Below are 25,451 nucleotides of genomic sequence, written 5' to 3' on the forward strand. Positions count from 1 at the left end.
ACTTTTAAAAAGCGATTTCCTATAGTCTCCCCCCACCCTTCACCCCATGCACCTCTACTTGTTAGAATCCTTAGCTTCCTTCAAGGCTCAACTCAGGTGCTACCACCTACAGGAAGCCTTCCTTGATTCCCTTAGTTGCTAATGCTCTCTCTTTTCTCAGTGTTGTGGACCATCCCTCCCTGCTCCCCTCCTTTCCTCAGTAGAATATAAATTCCTTCAGGGCAGAGAATTAATGGAGAAGAGAGTTTTCTTTTTGTCTTTGTATCTCTAGCACCTTGTACACATCACACTAAATAAATGCTTGTTGACTTGAAGCATAAAGGGCTTCTAATGGGCCTCCAGGGCAGGAGGAAGCCACAAGAAAACCTCTACATCACCCCCTCCGGCTGTCCCTGTCAAGCTTACTCTCTCTCTCTGAAGTCACCCCAGCTTACTCAAAGAAGCCATCCCAGCTGAGGGTAATCAAGCACTCATGTGGTGATTGTCAGGCTGCGTTATTGGCTAATGAATAGGGGAAGAGGCGGTGGATGGTTTGTGTGGAAATTCCATCACAGACGGAGCAGTGGCTCGTCAGCCTCTGTCCTCCAGCATTCTGGTGGCTGACTTGACTTTGTGCTGATCTCCTTCTCTCTTTGGTCGTTCTAGATGAAGGAGATCTGTACGTTTGGGGGAGCAACAAACACGGCCAGCTAGTGAGCCCAGCTGCTTTTCTTCCCACGCCCCAGAAAATAGAAGCCACTTGTTTCCAGAATGAAAAGGTCACCATGGTGTGGAGTGGGTGGACGCACTTGGTCGCTCGGACAGGTGAGAACCCGGGAAGAGTGTCAGTCTACTGTCAGTAAAAGCCCATGGTGGGGAGCTGGTGAAACTGAGGTGATAATAGCAAGTGGTATTCACATGTTCACGGTGACTCGCAGATTTCAAAAACAGCATCTGTGTTCGGCAGCTGGGGCAAGTGTTATCCTCTCCACTTGACAGGAGCTGACGCCCAGACAGAGGAAGTGACTTCTCTGGAACCACACGGCTATTCCCTCCTCACTCCCAAATCTAGGGCTTCTTTCACAACACCATAGGGGCTCCCCATCTCAACTAGCCTGTTTAGTATTGAAAAGGGGGGTTTTTAATTGATGGAAGGCAGCATGATGCGATGGGCTAGAAGTCAGAGATCTGGGTCCTGTCTCTAGTTTCACCACTGAATTGCTGTGTGGCTTTAGGCCACTTTTTGTCAAGCCTCGGTTTTCTCATTCTCTTAAATGAGGGAGCTTGACTAGATCTTGAGTCTCAGCCTTCTGAGGGCTTCTCTGCAGTACCCAGATCATCTTATACAGTGCTGTCCAGATGACTGTAATCATTTTAATACCTTTGTCAAGAAATATAAGATTCGGATAATCATAATAAGTTTGTTGAGTGCTATAAATGTAAACACGTGATTTGAGTCTGAATCCATTGGAGTCGTGATTGCTAAGATCCTTTCTAGGTCTAAGACTTCATGTAAAGGAATCAGGAAAAGAAAAGATGACACTAAAATCTGATGGTGATTATTATTATTAATGCTAATTATTGATAATTAATAACTATATAAAAATACTACCACTAATAAATTAAATAATAAACAAACAAACAATAAATAAATAATATTACTAATTTATTATAATACTAATAATTATGCTGCTGCTAACTCTCATTTATATAGTGCTTTAAGATTTTTACAAGGCACTTTCTCAGCAATACTCCCCTGACTTAGGTAGAACAGGGGTTGCTGTCCTCATTTGGCAGATAAAGAAACAGAAGCTAACAGGGATTAAGGGGCTGGTCCACACAACAGTGGTTTCTTGACTCCAAATCCAGCACATTTCTTTTTTTTTTTGGTTTGTTTTTTTGGCAGGCCAATTGGGGTTAAGTGACTTGCCCAAGGTCACACAGCTAGTACATGTGTCAAGTGTCTGAGTCCAGATTTGAACTCAGGTCCTCCTGACTCCAGGGCTGGTGCTCTACTCACTGTGCCACCTGGCTGCCTCCAACACATTTCTTAATGGGCTCATCTACTACCCTGGCTTCCATTATCATCTCTAAACAGATCACTTCCAAATCTATATTTTCACCTCCAACCTTTCTCCATGCTGTCCTTTCATTGCATTGTGTTGCTGATGGGGCCTCTCATGGCTGAAGTGAGGACTCCTGGTTCTGTGACCATTTTTGATATGAATGCATCAGGACTTAATATATAAGAACACATGGCCTCTGGTGGCATCTCAGCCTGCAGAGGGGGAAATAGCAAGTAAGGACTAAGAACATGCATAGTAAGCAGCTAAATTAGGGTTGGTTTTGCTGGAAGTACAGGAGAGCATGGGTTCGATCATGACTCAGAAAGAGGCCAGATGGAGATGCAATTATGGTTCCAGATCATTGTTCTGATTAAGCATCCCCTGAGTGCAGATCCCATTTGCTGCGGGCCACAGGACTCCTTCCTGACCTCTAACTTGGTGCTTGTGCTAACCTCTAGTAATGCTTTGTACCAGCCCTATGTGTTCATTTGTATCATAGCCATTTGGGTGGGCTTCTGTTATATCGTCCTGCTAGACTGAAGCTCCCTGAGGTTGGGACCAGATCCTGTCTTGTCTTTGTTATCTCCTTCAGTGCCTACCACAAGTGCCCTGCACATAGGTGCCCAACAAAGTGAATTAATTAACTAAAGTACATATCTTATCTCCCCTATTAGATTATACTCTTCCAAAGAGGAGGAACATAAGGCATAGTGTTGAACATAGTGCTTTGTAAGTAGCAGGTGTTTGAGAAATGTTTGTGGGATGGATGAATGAATAAATTTTGAATTGTTCCTGGGACTCCCAGAAGATCTGGATCAATATGTTGGCCTTTGGTTTGGGCAGTATTTAGTTATCCCATTTTGAAAATACAGTTGACCTTAAGTGATGGGTTCTTAATCTTTTTTGTGTGTGTCATGGACCACAGCAACAATCTGGTGAAGCCTAAAGACCCTTTCTCAGAATAATATTTTGTTGTCTATATTCATAATTGGAGGAAATACTAATTTGCAGTTCAGAGTTAGTGAAAATAAAGAGCTAAATTTTTTCCTCCATTCAAGCTCATGGAACGCCTGAACCATCATCTGTGGACAGCAGGTTAAGAACCCCTGCCTTTTGGTCAGTTGGCAAACATGAAGCAAAGCTGTTGAGCCAGGGTCCAGGCTGGGTTAGTGAGAGAAAATGAAATGTTTGCTCTTCTCTCATCTTGACCGGACACACCTGTGGTGTTGGTGGTAAGACCACCAGCAAATCTTGATTCGGGAGACTCAAGCAGAGTTCAGAGTTGTGAACATCTCTCAAGCCTTTGGAATGACTGTGTGAATAACCCTCTGGCCAATTTTTAAAAAGCTCAGATGTAGTTCACAAAGTCACAGTTGGTCATTTACTGCTTCTCTAGTGGAGCACTTACAGCAAAGCCTGTGGCCTGTTCTGCTCCCAATTCTCTGGCAGGAATTCTCCATTCAATAACTAGGGACTTCCTGAGCTTCTAGGAGAGCTGGCATGCCACATTGTACTGGGGAGATAGTTTACTTAGAAAAGCTTCTGGTTGACGGAGAAACATCATAGAAATTTCCTCCAAGCCCTTCAGTACACTGCTTGCTGTTTTCAGAAAGGTATTTGGAATATACAGTTCATTGCAATGCAATTAATTAAGCATCTGCCATGTGCAAAGTTGTGGGCTAGGCACTGAGGGGGATTCAACAGCTAATACAGCTAACATTTACATAGCATTTTAAGGTTTGCAAAGCGCCTTACAGATGTTATCTCATTTGATGCTTACAACTGCCTTGGTGTGAAGTACGTACCATTATTATCTCCATTTTACAGATGAGGAAACTAAGGCTGAGAGTAGTTAAGTAGTTTTCCAAGACCCACACAGCTTGTAAATGAGACAGGATTCAAATCTAGCACTCTGTCCACTGTTCCACCTTGTTGCCTCTAATAAATAATACAAAATAAGACATCACTGTCTCCATCTTCAAGCGGATCACAGCCTAGCACATACACACGCCCAAATGACTATCTTAGAAGACTGATTATGAATGCTAATTTGTGTCTCACTTTATAGTAAGATGTGAGCTTGTGGTACAGGGGAAGGAGAGAGGACCTGAGTTTGAATGTTGCCTCTGTTGTTTACTACCTGTGTGGCCTTGGGCAAGTCATTGAATCTCCATGGGCTTAAGTTTCCTTACTTGTAAAATAAGGCAGTTGCACCAGAGGGCCTTGGAGGTCACTGCCAGCTCTCCATCTGTGGTCCTATGATCAACTACAGACTGCTATCATTATTATTCTTATTGTTATGAAAGGAAGTATTCTTCTCCATGGATGAGGAAATCAATTCAGAGAGGGCTAGTGACTTGTCCAGAGTCACAGAATACTAAGCAGCTAAGATCAATGTCAGCTCCAATATACCAATGTTTAGTTAATTTTAATCAAAATTAATTTAATTTCTAATTAAATTAAATTAAACAAATATTAAGCACCCATTTTATTTAAGGTGACAGGTGGTGGGGTAAAGTGTGCATAGGGTCAGCCTAGGGGTCTGGAAGACCTGAATTCAAGGTCTGCCCCTCATACATGTTAGCTCTGTGGCTATGAGCAAGCCTATTTAACTTCCCAGTGGCCCCCAGGCAACTCTCTCATTCTTAGTTACCCAAGAGTTGCTGATCTATATCAATGGAGGGAGTTTTCACACTGGGTGTTCTCAGGACTGATGAAGTCAAGGCTCTGATTCATAAACAATGTGCAAGGTTCCATGCTATACCCTGGAGAAGCAAACAGCTATGGCTCTGCTCAGGTTAGATCCTGCCTTCAATGACCATCTCCGCATCTCTAGCTGGAAGAGTTATATTTGATCATCTCAACAACTTCATGAGGTTATTATCCCTATTTTACAGATGAGGAAACAGAGGCACAGAGAGGTTAAGTGACTTGTCCAGAGTCACACATCTAGTAAATGTCAGAGCCAGGATTTGAATTTAGATCTTCCTAATACAAAGTCTAGCTCTTCATTCACTGTGGCCACCCTGTGTCTCTGTTGGGCTGGCCATGTAGTCTAAATGCCAAATGTGCATTTACCTAAAAGACTATTTTATAGATAACTCACAAAGGCAATTGCTCATATGGGGGTCAGAAGAAGTGGTACAAGGAGACTCTCAAAGTCTCTCTAAAGAACTTTAGTGTCGATTGTGAGGTTTGGGAAATGCTGGCACAGGACCACCCATCATGATGTGCTCACAGCATCAAAGAAGGCTCTGTGCACTGTGAGCAAAGAAGAATCACAGTAGTACAAAGGAAACATGGGATGCCCAAATCTACAAGCATTTCTACCCCAAATGTTCAAATGGACTACTTGTGCCCTTTCTATGGTAGAACCTTCTGAACTCATATTGGACTGATCAACCACAGTTAGACTCATTGTACCTTGACCCAACATTGTGATGGCATGGGTCCTCTTCCAGAATAACTGGAAGAGTTCTTAGGAGACCTCTAATTCAAGCCATCCCTAACCAGGAATCTCTTTTGTGATAGCTCCAAGAGTCCAGCTCCAACAAGAGGTCAATTAGTCCCCCCCCCTTTAAAGATCTCCAGTTAGGGGCCACTCCCTGCCATTTGAGCCAGCCCTTTAGATTTTGAGCTCTAATTTATAGGAAAGTTGTCTTTATCTGGAAGAGGTTTCTTTATCTCTGCAACTCACTGATGGTAGTCCTGCTCACTGGAACAATACAAGCTTAATGCCATTTCTAAAGCTTAGCCTTTCAGATCCTTGAAGGTAGCTATTGTTTCTTCCAAAACATTTCTCTTCTCCATGCTATATAGCTATAGTTTTATCTACTTATCTTCAGCTGGCATAGTTTCCAGTTTCCTCACCATCCTTGTTGTCACCCTCTGATTTTACTGAAGTTTGCTTATAAGCTTCCTTAAGTGTTATACACAGAGCTGAGCACAAGACACTTGTGGTTTGGCCAGGAAAGGTATAGCTGGAATATTTCTTGGTTCTGGATATTTTGACTCTAATAATATACTTTTAAACCTAACTCTCCTATTACCATTGAGGATGCTAGCATTCTCCCAGTCACCCAGGCTCACAACCTTTTCATCCTTGATTCTTTCTCCACCCCATCCGATCTGTTGCCAAGACTCGAGGATTTTACCTTGTAACATTTCTCACATATGCTCTCTTCTCTCTTCTGACACTGCCACCATCTTGGTGCAGGCCATCATCACCTCATACCTGGACTGTTGCAATAGCCAACTGCTTGGTATCCCACCCACAAATCTCCCCAATCTAGTCCATTGTCCATGCAGCTGTTAAAGAAATCTTCCCAAAGCCCAGCTCTGATCATGTCACCCCTGGACTCATTCCAATGACTCCCTGACATCTCCAGAATCAAATATAAAATTTTGGCATTTTGTCAAGTTTCGCATTGCAAGTCCTTAATAACCTGACCCCCCTCCTACCTTTCCAGTCTTTTTAAACTTTATTTACCCTTCCCCTACCCTGCCATGTGCTTTGTGATACAGTAACATCGGCCTCCTTGCAGCTCCATGCACAAGATACTCCATCTCCCAACTGTATGCATTTTCACTGACTGCCCCCCAGGCCTAGAATTCCCTTGCTTCTTATCTCCAACTCCTGGCCTCCAAGGCTTCCTTTAAGTGCCATCTAAAATCTTACCTCCTGCAAAAAACCTTTTCTGATCCCCCTTAATGCTAGTGCCTTTCTTCTGTGGTTATCTCCAATTTATCCTGTCTATATCTTGTTTATACATAATTGTTTGCATGTCATCTCACCCAGTAGACTAGAAGGAAATTTTTTCTGAGCCAGAGATATTTTTTGCCTTTCTTTGTATTCCCATCCCTTATCCTGGTGCCTGGCACATAACAGGTGCTTAATAAATGCTTTTTTTTGATTGACTGGTACTGTTGGTACACATAGACCTTGTAGTGTACTAAAATCCCCAGATGTTTTCTACATAAACTTTGGTCTCACCATACCCCTTTTATCTTGTTTCTTGGGCAGATCATTTTTTGAACCAGAGTATAAGGCTTTGTATTTATACTTATTCTGCTTCATCTTTTTATATTTGGCTCATTAATTTAGCCCACTGAAATCTTTTAGTATCCTGATGCTATTGTCTGATGCTTTATCTCACCTGGCTTTGTGTAATCTTTAAATTTGATAAGCATTCTCTTTATGCCTCTACAGGATACACTAAGACCATTGAATAGTATAGCACCAAGGACAGCTCCTAGAGTCCTTCCACTAAAGACTGCCTTCCATCTTAACCCTGATACTCCTGCTCACTTTGTTCAGGATAGACCCTGCCTTCTAGGAGCTTACTATCTCAGATTCTCAACAGTTGGCAAAAACCAGAGAAATTGCAGTATTAATTGCTACTCTGGTTCTGATCATTCAACTGGAACTGATATCACCTAACGGTATTATGATCTAGCTAACATCTCTCCATTGTGTCCACAAGGATATCATGACAGATTTTGCCAAATGTCTTGCTAAAATCCAGGTGCAATGTGTCTAAGACATTAAATCTGATTTAGCAATTCAAAACACAAGGAAATAAGGTTAGTCTGATAAGATTTCTATTTACTAAAATCCTCTTAGCTCATTACTCCATTTTAAATGTTTTTTAAATCATTCCTTTAATAATATGCCCTAAAATTTTGCCAGAAATGAGAGTGAAACTCACTGACTTAGAATTTGAAGATCATGCTATTTCGTTTTCAGAAATCATGACCTCTTCTTTTCGCTATGATGTGTCAGGGATTGCTGACAGTGGCTTAGCAATCACCTCTGCCAGTCCTTTTATTACCTGAAGATGTAGTTCCTTTGATCCTGGGGACCTGAGCCCATAGAGCACACCTTCATTCTCCCCTACCATCTCTCTTTGGTAAACACTTTTTGTTCTATCTTCCCATGTCCCAAGATTTTCTCTTGGATAGAGAAAACAGAAATAACATAACAGAGGAGTAGTTTTGCCTTCTTGCTATCCATTATCATTGTCCCATTCACCCTGAGCATTACTTGGATCTTCCTCTTTCCCCAAGATAGCATTAAAAAAGGGCATTTTGGAATGTATTGACATTTCTTGTCAGTCTCAGCTTATTTGGAGCATTAATATTGCTGACATTTTTATAGAATTCTGCCCCTTACTTGATCCTGTTACCTGCTTTTATTTCCATCTCCTATATGTATCTTTAAGAAATCTAAGTCGACCAAGCATTTTGAAGTCTAAAGAGACATTCTGTTTAGATAGCTCCCCATTTTTGTTCTCACTGGAATTATTGGTGTTTTAAGAATGTCACATTTATTACCTTGGGCATCAGGTAACCTCTCACGGTCTTGTTTTCATCGTGTATAAATGAGAAAGTTGGTCTAGATGGCCTCTGAGGTCCCTGCTATCTTGGGATGCACAGCCCTATGATCCTATAATTGTTTGATAATGTCCTATATTTCTTCTCCCTGTCATAGAAAACTTCTAAAAAAAGCTGTCTACATTCATTGCTTCCACTTTCTCACCTCCCCACCACTCAACTGAAGCTGCTCTGTACAAGGGCATGAGCATTGTATTCATTGCTAAAACTAATGGCTTTTCATTTTCTCTCATTCTTCTTGACCTCTTTGTGGTGTTTGACACTACTGCCCACCCTCCCTTTTTAGGTATGCTTTCTTCCCTGAGGTTCTGTGGCACTGTTTTGTTGTGTTTCTCACCCTAGCTGTCTGATCAATCTTTTTCAGTCTTCCTTGAAGGATGACCATCCATATCCTATTCCCTATGCATCTGTGTATGCCAAACCTCAGTCCTGGGTTCTCTTCTCTTCCTCTTGATAAACTCATCCATTTATGTGGGTTCAACTATTATCTCTTTCTCTCTGTCTCTGTCTCCTCTCTCTTCCTCCCTCTCTCTATATGAAATTGAAAATTGATTTTTAATTCTATTTTGTTAAGACTTAAGCTTGATTTAACATTCCCCCTCACTGTTCTACTACTCTTGCTAGTTTATTCAGGTAACCTCAGGTCACTTGGGTCATAGAAATTCTTGCGCCTTCACCTCCACCCTTGTCTTTTGTCTTATAACTTCACCCCTTACCCATATCGTGGAGAAGCTTGCTTAGCCTAAAGATCAAGCTAAGCTATCGTGGCAATTCCCAAATTCTCCACATCATATGTCTTGTTTGTAGTGTAGGGGAATTTCAGAAGAGGAGGGCCAAATATTGTAATATCAAGCTGATGTGAGAAGTTTTTACTTTTTAGACAATTAGAAGGCACACCTATTTTGTCATGTCATCTTGTAAATCACTATAAAAGACCCTGTCTGCCCTCACCAAATGGATCATGCTCAGAACTTATGATGTCTCTCTCTCTGTCTCTCTCTCTGTCTCTCTCTCTGTCTCTGTCTCTCTCTCTCTCTCTCTCTCTCTCTCTCTCTCTCTGTCTCTCTCTCTCTCTCTCTCTTTCTCTCTCTCTCTCTGTCTCTGTCTCTGTCTCTCTGTCTCTCTCTCTGTCTCTCTCTCTGTCTCTGTCTCTGTCTCTCTCTCTCTCTGTCTCTCTCTCTCTCTCTCTCTCTATCTATCTATCTATCTATCTCTCCCCTTAACACCATGCCTGGCACACAGTAGGCACTTCATTGTTGGATTGAATTAAATTCTTGAACTGACATTGACCTAATGCTTTAAAGTTTGCAAAGCACATTCCATATATTATCTTATTTGGTAGCAGGTCGATTTGGGCTCTTTGTTATGTAATGCTGAAAGATTCATGGTTTTTAATACAAAGTGCTGGTTCTTGGTGATTTATCAGAATTCTTAGGGTAGTAATTGTCACAGTATTGAGTCATTACCATTGGATTGGCTGTTGTCTGGCCCCTGTGGGGTCACCCACTGGAGCCAAAGTGGCTGGAATTTAGCTGCTTCTTAGATGTTGGAAGCACTTTGTAGTGCACATTTTCTAAAAATTACCTCTTTGTTCTTTCAGCAAACTAGAGATGTTAAAAATGGGCTTAAGTACAACCCCGAGAAGAATAAGTATTTTGATCCCCATTCTACAACTGAGGCAACTGAAGCTTATAAGTTAAGCACCTTGTCCATAGTCACAGAACTAGTAAATGTTGGAGGTAGGTTTCATGCCAAAGTCTACTGACTCCAGATCCAATGTTCTCTGTTTTCCTCTTTACCTTTCTCCTCTAATTTTCTTCCTTTCTTCTTTCCCCCCATCACCTCCAGTTAGTAGCAGGAGGAGAATAGGTTGACATTCCCCTCTACCTGGGGTCATTGGATCCCATATGATAGAATCTCTGTAGGACAGAACATATCCCAGGAAGAACAAAGGTTCGGGTCATGGGAGAATCATTCAAGTCACAGGCTGTGCTTACGGGATGGATCTTGGCTGGGCTTCTCTTGCAGGGAATGTCATGACAGAGTCCTGATGATTGGGATTTGTTGGTGTTTATTCTCCTTTTGCCCAGTGTCTGTTAGGCTGGCCATCCTGAGACCCCAGGGTACTTCCTCTCTGAGAAGAATGACTCTATCTCTTCATCTAGGGGAGGCTCTGCTGGGAGCATGGACTTGATCTCCATGTCAGGGAGGTGGCCCAAGCAATCTGAAATCCTAAAATGTCACAGCTTGTCATTTGGTCCAACTCTCTAATTTTATTGAGGAAGAGATCCAAAATGAGGCTTGCCCAAGGTCACATGTTCAGTTAGTGGCAGAATTGGGATTAGAATGCCATCTCTTGGCCCTTTCTACTTCCCATTGGAACTCCCATTGGAAAAAGCCAAATTTGGCTAATGTCTTTTTGTCTTCAGGTGGATGCAGGTTTTTTTAAGTAGTCCTTCCAGAGGCAGCACATCTGAGCTGCAGGGGCCATAAGGGAACAAGTGTGGGCTGTTGCCCCAGGAGAGTGCAGTTGCATTTTGCATACACCAGAGCTGTGCATGGTGAATGTGTCTAAGCAGGAGAGGCAATGGAAGTCTTTTCTGGTATATATGAGCCCTTATGAGTCTGCTAATGCCATGTGCTAGGGCAGACATTCTCAAAGAGTGATCTGAGGACCCACAGAGGTCCCTGAGACCCTTTCAGAGGGTCTGCAAAGTCAAAACTATTTGTATAACAATACTAACATGTTACTTGTCTATAAAAATACTCCTCCTTTGTCCAATTACACATCTGTTTGAGGCTGGATTTTCTTTATATGATTCTATCAAAGCAACCTATTGCAACAAATTGAATGTAAAAGCAGATAGGAGAATCTAGATGTCTTTTACTGAGCCAGACATTAAAGAGATTTGCAAAAATATTTAAAACAATGCCACTCTTCTAATTTTTTTTAATTTTGGAAAGTAGTTATTTTTCATAAGAATATATTACTTGTGTAAACATGCAATGGGTTTATTATTGCTATTTTAAAATGAATTAATAAATGTTTTAAAATTTTATCAGTTTCAATTTTTAATAAGGTTAATATTGATAGATATAACCCATATAGACAAAAGCTCTTTGTTGAATAATTTTTAAGAATATAAAGGATTCCTCATAAAATTAAGAATATGAAGGAGAGAAGGAGAGAGAGAGAGAGAGAGAGGGAGGGAGAGAGAGAGAGAGAGACTGAAGAGTAGCATGCATACCCAGCCCTCAGGTTGTCCCATGTGTCTTTGCCCAAGCTGTGATGCCATTCCAAAGATGGGCATATCAGGGAGGCGCTTGGTGATGATTCAGTACTCTCAAGTCTAATGTAATCTATTAAACTGTTTGAGCCACCTGAGGCTATTCCTATCCTTAAGGGAGGCCTGGTAGCTTATTATTTTGGCCTTTTTATCCTACTTAATAAAATCATATGCAAGGATCAAATATTTAAGGTTGAGAGACCTTTCAGAGATCTTCAGTCCAGCTGCTTCATTTTTTCAAATGAGGAAACTGAGGCCCAGAGAAAGGCAGTGACATGCCCAGGGTCACCCACTGAGTTTCATAAACTCTTTCTCATGGGTTTGTGGCAGAGCTTGTACTTGGGCTAGAACCCGAATCTACTTCCTCCCAGCTCATTGTTCTTTCTTCTTCCCCAGATGGCTCCTAGGCCCAAGTCAAATCTCTTGGCTGAATTAGATTGCATCTCTTTCTTATTTCCTGAGAGCAGGAAGAAGATGGTTTTGCTAGGCATATATTTGCAGAAGGATCATCTCTCAGTCACTCTTGTTTCCTTGGATGTCACGCACACACACATATACACAGGGACCTTAATTGGCATTGGATGTCTCAGCATTAGTGAAATCCAAGCCTGCTCATTGATTCACACCAAACAACATTAATAGAGGTACTTAATGCTGATTTAGGTGTTTGGGGTTCCAGATCCTGTCCAGAAGAGGGTGACGGTGTACGTTACTCTCCTTTGAGCTGGTGTTTATCTGGAAACCTCAACCCAGTTCAGGGAGGGTCTGACCTAATGCGCTCTATTTAAAGTTGTCTCCTTATAACGGATGCTGACTTTTGGAGCTTTTAATCACCAACCACTGAAAGTCAAACTCTGTCCTAAAGGACTTTGGGGAAGAGTGAGTTGGCTTTTTAACTCCCTGTCTGATTCTGGTCATCACCTCAAACATCACATGTCTAAAAACTGATATCATCCTTATCTTCTATCTTCCCCCTTTAGATAGCCACCACATGCCAGCATCCCTCTCTGTCTCAATGGCATCATTGTTCCTGGGCGTGGAAACTTGGACTTGTCTTTAAGTAGTGAGTGCCTGCTCTATGCATAGCATGCTAATAAGATATATAAGGAAATTCTATGAAATAAGAAGTAGCCATTTGGGGCAACCATTATTTGCAAAAGCTCAATTCATGTTTGACTTCATGAACTTTTTATTATAGAAGTTATCCTTTGGACTGTGGGTTTTAAAAAGTTCTAAAGTCAAACCTTGCCCCAAAGGACTTTTTGGAATAGGTATCTGCCTTACATATGGGAGGCATTGAACAACTTAGGCAGAATGTAATTAGTAATAATAATAAAAATGATAATAACTAACATTTAGAGAGCTCCTACTATGTGTCAGATGCTAAGTACTTTACAGTGATCTCATTTGATTTTTCACAACTCTGGGAGGTAGGTGCTATTTTCATCAACAATTAAGGCCCAGATGGGTGGTACAAATAAGAATTGCTTGCTTTTCAGAGGTTCAGTGTGGGAGCTGAGGTGCTTAGAGGACATTTCTAGGAGGAAAGGGGCTTTGTGCAGGGTCTTGAAGGGTGTGTCAAATTTGAATGGGCAGAGGAAGAGGGAGGGACTTTCTAATTGAGGTGGGAACTGCCTGAGCAAAGGCCTAGAGGTGAGAATGAGAATGGTGTACTTTAAGGATACTAGCCTGGTTTGATTGGGCAAACAATGGGATATGAGATAAATGTCATTTGGGTCCAGCCTGTGGAAGGCTTTGAATGCCAGGCTAGGGAATTTGGAATTTTGTCCTATAGGCCATGGGCAGCTAGGTGGCACAGTGGATAGAGTGCCAGGCCTGGAGTCAGGAGGGCCTGAGTTCAAATGTGACCTCAGACACTTACTAGTGGTATGACACTGGGCAAGTCACTTAACCCTGTTTGCTTCAGTTTCCTCATTTGTAAAATGAACTGGAGAAAGAAATGGCAAACTACTCCAGTATCTCTGCTAAGAAAACCCTAACGGGTCACAGAGAATTAGACACAAGTGAAACAACTGAAAAAACAACAAATCTGTAGTCCATGGGGAGTCATGGAAAATTTTTGAGCAGGGAAGTAACATAGCTAAAACTGTTTTAAGACTGTGGATACCAGTGGACTTGGTATTTCCTACTTCCTTCCCATACCCTAGCTCCAACCAACTCCTTTCGCTTCAGTCTTTAACACAAGAGAAATGGAGAAAGGATCCTGTCCATTCCCAGCTCCTTTTCTCCTTTAAAATGGACCAGAAGCTTCTGACCCTCAGTGGCTCTGACTCTCTTCTTTCCTCTGAAGGATTCACAGAAATCATCCCTTAGGGAAGGTGGGAGAAGTTGAGATCTCTTCATGTGTGAGTCCAAAGGGACTTATGCATTCTTTCTACATCTTTGTTCCCACTTCCCCTCTAATTTTATTCTTTCCCTCTTTTTCACTCACCCCCAGATCATAGCAAGAGGAGAGCAAGCTGATCTTTCCCTCTGCCTGAGGTCACTGGCTCCCATATGACAGAATCTCTGTAGGACAGAACATATCCCAGGAAGAACAAGGTTCAGGTCATTGGGAGACTCATTCAAGTCTCATGGGATGGGCCTTGGCTGGGCTTGCCTTGCAGGAAATGTCATGAGATGCCAGAGTACTTCTTTTTTGTGAAGAATGACTCCATCTTTTCCTCTAGGGAGGGCCTGCTGGGGCATGGACTTCATCTCCATTGCCAGGGAGCTGGCCCAGGCAACCTGAAATCCTAAAATGTCACAGCTTGTTATTTAGTCCAAATCTCTAATTTTGTTGAGGAAGAGATCCAGGATAGGGCTTGTCCAAGGTCACACAGTGAGTTAGTAGTGGAACTGGGTATAGAATGCCATCTTCTGGACCTTTCCACTTATGATTGGTAAAACAAACAAACAAATCCAGTCATTGCCTTTCATCTGACAACCTTGTGTGACTCAGGACATTTGCATCATCCTACCTGGATACTTCAAGGATTGGTGATGTCACTGGTATGAATCCTACCTCCAGCATGCAGATCTCAGGCTTTCTGTAACGTGCCAGACTATCTTGGAGAATTGCGGTGGCCAACGATCTTGTGGCCTACCTGCCGATGAGCATTTCTCCAAATTTTCCTGGGTTGGCCCTAGGATGGTAGACAGTGGCTAGACCTTTATTTGGAGCCTGTATTCTAGCTTGGCCTGCCCCAGCTTGTACTCAAATGGTGTACCCTTTGGAAGTTAAAGGTTGCCTGCATGACAAAGTGTTAGAGGAATGCATTATTGCTTGGCATTTTAGGAAAATCTTCATTCTGATCATGAATCCTTTATTCTTAATGACCAGATTGCGATTTACACAGACACCCAAGGCTTCCTCTCATTTGCACTATTTCTCTGGACCTATGTGCTGTCGTTTCTGGTGTCCCCCATGGTGGTGAGGAGCAGGAGTCCAGACTGGCCTTGGGTTAGAACTGAGTGAGGTGCTGTGTCTAATGGATGTGGAGACCAAGCTTGGCCTCAAGAGGGCACCAGTGCCTGCCTCTTTTCCTCCATCAAACTAGACCTGGAAGCTATTTATTCTACCCCTCCCCTTATTTTACAGATGGCCTTCAGAGTTCATCTAAACCTCCTTATTTTACAGATGAGGAAACTGAGACCTGTGGGAATTAAATAGGTCACATGAGCAACAAGCATCAGAAATGGGATTTGAACCCAGAGCCTTTAAATTCAGAGCTGGTATTCTTTCCATTGAACCACACTGCCTCCTTCTTGAGGTAGGTGTTCTTCATCCCTTTTCTGTGTCATGGACCCCTTTAATAGTGTGATGAAGCCTATGGACCCCTTCCCAGAATCATGGTTTTAAATAATTGAAAGAAATGCTAAATTTCAGTTGGAGAGAAATAAAAATAAAAATGTCATTTTTCTCTTACCCAAATTCATTGATTCCCTGAAATATGTCTATAGACCCTTGGGAAGTCTATGGATTCTAGGGTGAGAAACCCCTGTCTGTTTTAAGTGGAGTAAATTATATAATCCTATTTACTATCCATTATGTAAAGAAGGATTTCATTTTCTTGGTCCTAAAACTACCCTTATTTAGTATTTCAGGGGGGATCTGTTAAGTATAGGAAAGGTGGTGGAGTGAAAAGAATTGTGAAGTAAGAAAATGGAGACCTGGGTTGTTGCTGCAGTTGAGTCACTAAGTTGCCTTAGGTAGGTCACTTCCCTACCCCTGAATCTCTCCTTGGTAAAAAATACGGGGGTTGGGCTAGGATAATGGGACTTAGAGCTAGAAGAGGGGACTTTAGGGATTATCATGTCCAACCCATTTATTTTACATAGAGGGAAACAGAGTCACACAGGAGTGAAGTGACTTGCCCAACATCACACAGGTGTTTTATAGCAGAGCTGAGAATTTAACCCAGGTGCTCAGACTTCCAGAAATGCTGCAGGATGAAATGTAGAGAAGTGGATTAGGGAGTCCAGGAACATGGGTTCAAATCCCCCTTGTGACACTTACTACCTGTGTGACCTTGGGCAAATCTCTTCCAATCTCTGGGCCTCACTTTCCTCACTTGTAAAATGCAGTAGCTGGACTAGATGACCTCCAACGTTCTCTCCAGCTCTGTGATTTTATCATAAATATCATGACTCCAAATCAAATGTGCACCCTCTTCTCTCTCTGACCTTCCGTGGTTCTGTTTTTCTGATGTCTGTGTCAGGGCAATGGCAACCCGGATTCTGCCTCCTGTGAGCCAGGGTAGAAGCAGGGCAGTGAATAGTCAGAGGCCCATCACTCAGATGTTGTCCTGCCTCTCCAGCACCTGGGGAGAGAGTTGAGGTGTTTTCTGTCTCCCGGTGTCTGGTGGAAGCTGAGACCAGAGGGAGGAATGGATGGGGAGAGGGTGGGAGCCAAGACAGCCTCCGTACTTGTGTTTAGCCCCGGCTCCTTCCTGCTTTTTGGTATGGAGGAGAGCATTGTTCTTGCTGTTTACTGTTACCATCAGACCTCTTTCAATCAGGGTCCTGCTTGGGATGGTCGGGCCAAAACTGGACAGATGGGTTGTCTGAAATGCCACCAGGTGGCAGCAGTGAGAAGCCTCATAGGCATCAGGGTGATGAAGAAGGTTCAGCTGGTAAGGGACCCAATTCTTCTGGTGAAAGGGATTGAAATCAGCAGAGTCGGGCATTAGGATATGACTGAGCACAGCTGTAAGCCTCCAGAGAGCAGTAGGGTAAGTTCCTGGGGAAAAACAAACCAGAGACTGGGGATAGGAAGGAAAATTGAATTGCAGTGGTCCCATTCTTCCTGTGGGCCCTTGAGAATGGCCAGGCCTGCTTTGGGGAAATTGTCCTAACCTGGCTTTTACAGCCTGTGTGGCCCATCAGCCCATCCTCATCCCCTGACCGCTGGTAAGATTCTACATGCACCCGCCCTGGGCAATACTGGAATATTGTGTTCATTTCTAGGTGACACATTTTAGGAAGGACATTGGACTTCTGGAGCACTCTGGAAGAATGAAAGCAGGATAGAGAGAGGCCTCAAGATGATGCCTTATGAGAAAGTGTTGAAGAAAGTGGGGCTGTTCAGCCTGCATAAGAAAAGACTTAGGGGTGGTCCTGGTACCTGTCTTTAAGTATCTAAAGGGCTGTTCTGTGGAAAACATGATAAGATAAAGGAACAAACAAAATTTAGATGAAATTTTAAATTGTTATGTTTGGCCCCAAAGGGCAGAGCTAGTATTGGGTAAGAATTGCAAAGAAGTAAATTTATATTTGATTCTAAGGAAAACAAAACAAAACAAAACAGAACAGAACAACTTATCATTAAAGTTGTCCCAAAATGGAATAGTCCTACCTTAGATTCCTTTTCATTGGAGTATTTCAAGTACAGGTTAGATGATCCTTTGGAGAGAATAGATTTCAAAAATTTGAGAGAATAGGGTTAAGTAAGATCCCATAGTCTAAGACTTTATAGGATAAATAAGCCCAAGAAGGATGGGCTGGGTTGGTGTGGTGGCACATGCCTATTGTCTCTCCTGCTGGGAAGCTGAGGATAGTGGATTGCTTGAGTTCAGGAGTTCTGGGCTCTAATAGGCGAAGCCAGTCTGGTGTTTGCACTTAACCCAGCACCAAAAGGATGAATCCCCAGAAGGGAAAGGCAATCAGGCTGCCCAAGGAAAGGTGAACCAGCCCAGGTTGGGAATAGAGCAAGTCACAGCTCCTGAGCTGATCAGTATTGATTTAGTACAGTCCCTGTACTTTTAGCCTGGGAGAGATAGGGAGACCCAATTGAATGAAATGAAACAAATCAAAGTAAAGAAGGATAGGATGCTATCACTGATGAAATTCTGATTCTAGAAACAGTTTTACAATAAAGAAGAAGAGGGGAATCTGTCTAAAGGAATTGATGTGGCTACACAGGGAGCTCATTGACAAAAAAGTATACACAAGATAGAAAAAGGGGTAACTGAAGATTCAACAAACATTAAGCACCTACTGTATACAAGGCTTGGTGCTAGGCACTGGTGATAGATATACAGACAAAAATAGCACAGTTCTTCATTCATTCTATTGGGGGCAAGGGGCAAATATGGCATGTATACAAATAATTATAATACAAAGTAGAGTGCAATGGTAGCAAAGAAAAATTATAACTTAGGATTTATAGAACACTTTCAGGTCTATAAAGTGCTTTATGATACCTTATTTGGTTCTTGTGAGGTGGGTGGTTTTTATCTCCATTTTACCGATGAGGAAACTGAAGCTGAGTGAGGCAGAATGACTTGCCTAGGATCTCACAACTTAAGTGAGTGTCTGGGGAAAGATTTGACTTAGGTCTTCCCAACTCCAGGTCAAATGCTTTCTCCATTGTACCATCACATGAAATGTTCTAGGAATACTTGAGGAGAGAGGGATCACTTTCAACCAGAGGGAAGTAGGGAAACCTAGGCAGAGGAGGTGACATCTGAGGTGCCTTGAAGGAAGAGGAAGCGTTATTGAAAATCTGATGGGGGGAGGGAACGCCTTCCAGAGCTAGTGGATAGTCTGGGCAAATTCATGGGGGTGGGAGATGGCATGTTGATTTCAGGGAACAACTAGTAACCTAATTTTAGATGGAAATAAGGCTGGAAAAGCAGTCTGGAGCCAGATTGTTGTAACTGGATGAATGCCAAGGAGAGGAGATTTTATTGTATCCTCGAGGTAATAAGGAGCTACCATCAGTTTTCCAATGTGGAAGTGATAATGGTCATCTCGTGACCTCAGGAAGGTAATTTTGGCACCTTTGTGGAGGATGATTTTCAGAAGAGGAGAGCAGAGGCAGGAGAACCGATTCGGATGAGTACAAAAGAATCACGTGAGAATGTTAAGATGCTAAAGCCCAGAATGATTGTAACAGGCATACAGTGAATGCTAAGGGCAGCAAAAGGACTTTTTTTTTTTAAATTGCAGAGACCAAAGAAAGATCAAATAAAGGATAAGATGGTTGCTTGGTATTAATAGGCTGATGATAACAGACAATGGAAAGAAAGCAGAGCTGTTTGACTCCTAGTCGGCTTCTATTTTCTCTACCAAGGAGAATAATCTTCTGATTGGGAAGACTAGAATAAAAATGCTCAATAGGGAATTTAAACCCAAGATAAGGGAGGATAGAGTGAGAGAGAACTTAGATGCCCCCAAATGGGCTCATATCACCATTGCAGGATGGTGGGGGAGGTGAGGGGGGGCAAACTTGAGTGTAGACTAAACCAGATTAAAATGTAATTGGGAAATCTTTAACTAGATAAATAAAATTACAAAACAACTTAGTTAATGTTAGTTTCTGGTTTTCTAAGTCAGGATGCTGCTGTAGGGATCTGTTTCTATTTAGGAATGAAATCACTGTCATAATTGTGTAATGGAAAGAATGTTAGATTTGGAACGAGAGGGCCTGGGTTCAGATCCTGGATGTGCCGCTTTATTTGTGAGTTCTTCAAGGGCAGGGACTGTCTTTTGCCTTTCTTTGTATCTCTGGTACTTATCCCAGTGCTTGGCACATAGTAGGTGCTTAATGTTTATTGATTGACTGATGGATTCTTGCCGATTCCCTTTGTTCCTCTGGGCCTTAGTTCCTTCCTCTGTCAAATGAGGAGATTGGAATACAGTAGAGTAGCCCATCTCTAATATCCCTTTCAGCTCTAAATCCATGATTCTGTTATCCTTTGATGGCTGAACTGAACTGCTGTTGGTCTCTGTCAAAGGATGGTGAATGGGAGGTGGCCATCCCATTGAAGATGAGGAAATGTCCTATTTTGAAAACAGGAAAGAAGGCAAATTCTTTGAACTGTAAGATGGCGAACTTGACTTTGATCCATGCAAAAATCCTAGAATGAATTGTTAAAGGGATGGTTTCTAAATACTTATAAAGGAAAGAAATGATCACTGCACTAGTATAGGTTCTTAAAGATAAAGTCATATCTGACTAAACTCACTTCTTTTTTTGATATGGTTGCTAGACTGGTACTCAGGACAGTGTCATGGGCTGAGCATATCTGGATTTTAGCAATCCATCTGACAAAATCTCTGACAGTATCCTTGTGGCTAAGATAGAGATATGGACCAGATGTTAACATATTTTAGGTCATTTTGGAACTGGTTGAATGACTGACCAGTGGTCCAAGAGTAGTGGTTAATGGATTGATATCATTGTGGTGGTAGAGTATGATTGAAGCATCCTAGCGATCAATCTGCCCTTGGTTCTGTTTGTTTTAACATTTTTATCAGTTGGTTGAAGATGCCATATTTATCACATTTATTACTGACACAGAACTTGAAAAGATGGCGAGCAGCCTGGATGATGGAAAAAGGATCTGAAAATGTCGCAACACAATGGATGGATAAAGTGAAATTTAATAGGGGTAAATATAAAATGGGGCAGTTAGATGAGTTAGATGGTGCAGTGGATAGAGAACTGGGCCTATAGTCAGGAAGACTTGAGTTCAAATCCTGCCTCAGACATTTAGTATCTGTGTGGCTTTGGGCAACCCCCTTAACCTCTGTTGAGTAGGAAGCAGCTAGGTGGCTCAGTGGACAGCTGGACCTACAGTCAGGAAGACTTGAGTTCAAATCCTGCCTCAGACATTTAGTATCTGTGTGGCTTTGGGGAACCCCCTTAACCTCTGTTGAGTAGGAAGCAGCTAGGTGGCTCAGTGGACAGCTGGACCTACAGTCAGGAAGACTTGAGTTCAAATCCAGCCTCAGACGTTAGCTATGTGACCCTGGGCAAGACACTTAACCAATGCTGGCCTTCGTCCACTGGAAGAGGAAATGGAAAGCCACTCTAGTATCTTTGCCAACAAAACCCCATGGACAATATGGTCCATGGGGTCATGAAGAATCAGACATGACTGAATGGCTGAATAAGAACAAAATGTAAAATCCCATTCTTGGGTTTAAAAAAGAAATTCCACAATCTCAGGATGGAGGCTAGACAGGGGGGTCACATTAAAAAGGCCCAGAGGTGATGGCAGACAGCCAGTTTAATTAGTTCACAGTGTGACATGGTAGCCAGAGAACCAATGGCACCTCATGTTGCATTAATAAAAACATAGTATCCAGAATAAGAGGTGTAATACACATTTAGTACTTTGGACTTGGACTACATCTGGAGTATTGTTTTCCATTTGAGGCTCTGCCTTTAGGAAAGACATTGGCAAATTGGAGTGTATCCAGAAGAGACCACTGCCATCTTGGTGATGAGAATGGAAATGATGTATCACAAGGTGAAGAAGGGACTTTTGGCCTGGAGAAGGGAGGATTTGAGGTTGGGGAAGAGGAGTGGGGCAGGAAAACTTTCTTCCAATATGGGCCTGTTTCTTGGGTCACTTCCATTGGTGTCTTTTGTATTTTTGTGTGTTCACCAAAAGAACAAGCACATGGCTTTGGTGCTGCTGTTATTTCTGTCTTCAGGAGAGGGACCAAAGTACTGTCATCTTGTTGGAAGCCATGCTGGGAAAGGTGGATTTGGGTCAGTCATGCAGGTAGCCAAGGAGAGAGCCTGATCCAAGATCCAGCACTTTGGCTCCCACACAATGGAGTTTATGAATGTCACTCTTCTTACCCATAGATTTCAATGAAAAACGCAGGTTTATTGATATCTTTTTTCAAAGTCATTCCCCTCTTTTCTCCCCAGATTGAACCTTCCCCTGTAACAAGGAAAACAATTAAACAAAAGCAGTTGATACAGAGACCGTATCTGGCAGTCTATACAATATTCTGGCTGAGCAGTTCCCCACATCTCTTCTGTGAGAGGAAACATACTTATTATATCTTCTCCTGGACTTTCATTTGTTTTTCCATTACTCAGAGTTCACCTTTTGTGTGATCTTTAGGTTTACATTACTGAGGTCATTGTGTACATTGTAGTAGATCGCCATTTAAATTAAATTCGGCAAGAGCAAACCTATTTTGATGTTTCATTATCTCTTGTAGTATTCATCTGGGAAAGAAGAGATCTGCTTTCGTGTCCCAGGTCTGCCACCTACTCAGTGTGACTTGGGACCTGTCCTCCCTGGGACTCAGTTTCCCCATCTGTAAAGTCTATAACCTGTGCCCATGCCAATGTGCTGGGCCATTAGGACACCCAACCCAACAAAACTCACTTATTGTGAAAAAACAGTCACATTTAACCTGCCCATCTGGTTAGATGAGATGACCTTGAAAACCCCTTCCGGCTCTGATGTTTTGTGAGCTGCCTTGATTTGATGTGGTTGTTCTGGATCCTCCCTGCCTGCCACTGGAGAGCCTTGTAGTTTGACCAGTTAAGGCAAGCAGATTTTATGCCCTTGAAACTTCACAGTTCTCCCTAAAAGAGCTTCTTGTGCTAGCTCCTCTCGGCCCGCTGCAGGCCCAGGCCTAGCCAGGTGATCTCTGCTGAACTCAGTTTTTAATCAGCTGTGCTGAACCCCAGGAGCCTCAGGGCAGCATGAGTCATCACCCCTGCACCCCAGGGGTAAGAGAGCTGTGGACTCCCTTGAAAACATTATAAAGATACAGAGATACTCCAGATGGTCTTTTGCAGGGGATAGCATTAAAGCCGTGTATCTGGAGACATATTTGGGCACCTTGGAGGAGGCACCTGCTCAAGAGAAGGGCTGTTACCATCGCAGTACCTAGGAATGCTGAGCATCCCAGGTGGTCCCTGTATGTTCTCCCTTGTCTGAGAATCACTGAGTGACCTGAAGAGATGAGCATCCTCAGAGCCCTTGCTAACTGCCAGATATGGGTGCTGTATGCAGCCATCCAGTGCTTCCTGCACCAAGATGAGGGAGGGCTGGCTGTCCTGGGGGAGCACCTGGTTTTCAGTCTCATCTCCTCATGCTCCTGACTCACTCTGTGACCTTGAGGGAGTCACCTTGCTCCTCTCTGCCCCACTTTCCTCCTGTTTAAAATGACAGGCTTGAACGCCGAGGCTCTCCAAGGTTGATTCCAGCTCTGACATTCTGTGACTTTGTGCTTCTTTAGTGGATGGTGGCCAGCTATAGGCCTGATGTCCATGATCCTCCCAGTCACTGGGGAGCTTTATTTGGACGTGTCATTAATGAGGGGCCAGCATCTAGACAAAAAGCCTTTGTAAGGGCCTCTTCATGAGTGGCACTGTGCTGATTGCTGAGCCGAGACAATTACAGAAAGGTGGCCGCTGCCTCCACGAGTTCACCCTTGCCAGCCACTGTGTCACCTTGTCATTGCTCCTAAATGGGGAGGGATGAAATAGAGAATCCAGGACCAGCCTACCACTTCGGTCCCCATTGTCTGGTGTCTTTGGGAGGGCCCTGGGCTGAGAGTCCAAAGGTAGGGAAGGGTAGATTTGCAATCTGGGTTTGAGCTTGAGCGCTTATCTGCCGCATTGTGACTGTGTGACCTTGGGCAATTCACTTAACTTCTAAATAAAAATACCTAGTTTTTATATGGCACTTTAAGATTTGCCAGTCACTGTATCTCATTTGGGACTCATAACTGCTCTGTAAGCGAGGTGCTATTATTATCCCCACTTTACAACTGAGAAAACTTGAGCCTGAGAGGTTAAGTTACTTATGAAAGGTCACGCAGCTAGTAAATGTCTGAGGCAGGATTCTCACTCAGATTTTTTTTGGCTCCAAGGCTTTGCTCTGTCTACTATGCCACCTAGCTACATTCTCTTTAAAGCAGAGCTCATGTTCTTAGTGGCATAGTGGAGAAGACTCAGAAAGATCTGAGTTCCTTCTGCCCATCTCATATACTAGGGGTGTGGCCATGGCAAATTATTTAAGCTTTTATGTCTTGGGCAACTCTCTAAGACTGAAGTTACTGATGGGCAGCTGGTCTGCATTGGTAGAGGGAGTTTTCACACTGGGAGTTGTCCACATTGATGAATCACAGGTCCAGACTAAGCTCACTCCTCTCAGAAAAAAATTCCCTCATGCTATGTACTTTGCAAGTCTTCAAACTCTTTAAAAATAGACATTATTGGTAGTAATAGTAGTAGCAATAGATGTACCTTTGCCACTGACTAGCTTTGTGAGTATAATTCTTTTGAGAATAAACAGTTTCTTCTTTGTCCTCATAGCCCTGGTGCCTGGCACAAAAGAAGGTGCTTAAAGAGGCTAGTTTATTGATTAGTTATAGCTGATTTTACCATGGTAGATTTAGAAGCTGGAAGGAACTTTAGAGGTCATCTAGTAAAGCCCCTTCATTTTATGAATGAGGAAACTGAGGCCCACGTTGACTTGGCCAAGGTCACACTGGTAGTAGGTGTTAGAGGTAAAATTTGAACTCTCTGGGCTTCAGTTTCCTCATTTGTAAAGTGGTGTGTGTGTGTGTGTGTGTGTGTGTGTGTGTGTGTGTATGTGTGTGTGTGTGTATGTTTTGAGGGTGCTTGACAAGAAATTTCTGAAGGTTCTCCCAGTTCTAAAACTCAGGAGTCTCTCATCATCTTTGGATTCTGATCTGACCCAAACCATCCACCCACTTTGGCCCACAGTGAGACTGTGGTTGGCTGCTGAGCCAGGAGCCTGGCAAACCTCAGATATAGTAACTATTCTTCCTGGGATGGAGACAAGCTAGATGAGTTTTTAATTGCTGAGCTAAGATTAGGAAGCAATCTACATTTTAAAACATGATTAATAAAAGTCTAAAAGTGTGAGATGTACTGGAGTTTGAATTTGAAATGAGCTAGGGTATAAGAGTGAGCTATGACACCTTGGTGTGCCTGATGGGAAACAAAAGGGGATTTTCTCAGGGGGCTGGATGACCTCAGGGAGAGGTAGGGGCTGCCTTGTTATTGGGAGCTTGCCAGATCAAGCACAATTGGGGCTGATAAGCTAGAGTGTTTTTATAAAAATAGTATCTTTAGCGAGGGACCTGCTTAGGCTATGTGGTCCATCAGCGATGGTTTGCCCCCATCCCAGTCTGTTGCTGCTGTCTTAGGATTTGAGGAGACTTTTCCACAAAAGTCAGTAAATGCTTAAAGCAATAGGCTTTTATTATAACAAGTTTTAACTCACATAACTGAAAGTTTAAGGTTTAACATGAGATAGTCATGGACAGGGACAATTCCTGTCAACAAGTATTTATTAGACACTTGTGTGACAGGCAATGTGGCATAGTGGTTAGAGAGCTAGCCATGGAGTCAGGAAATTTGGGTTCAAATGCTGCCTCTGAGACAAATGGTTGTGTTAACCCAGGGCAAGTCACAGCTTCTCTAGCTATA

General features: G+C 42.7%; 1 protein-coding gene across 1 annotated transcript in view; it reads left to right on the forward strand.

Moving 5' to 3' along the window:
* Nucleotides 1–25,451, forward strand: part of SERGEF (secretion regulating guanine nucleotide exchange factor) — a 250,195-nt gene that overhangs the window by 19,882 nt on the left and 204,862 nt on the right. The window contains exon 10 of the mRNA XM_036765101.1: nt 646–804. Coding sequence (XP_036620996.1) covers nt 646–804 — 159 coding nt within the window. The remainder of the gene's footprint in view (nt 1–645; nt 805–25,451) is intronic.

The sequence above is a fragment of the Trichosurus vulpecula genome, chromosome 6, assembly GCF_011100635.1.
Source record: "Trichosurus vulpecula isolate mTriVul1 chromosome 6, mTriVul1.pri, whole genome shotgun sequence".
NCBI lineage: Eukaryota > Metazoa > Chordata > Mammalia > Diprotodontia > Phalangeridae > Trichosurus > Trichosurus vulpecula.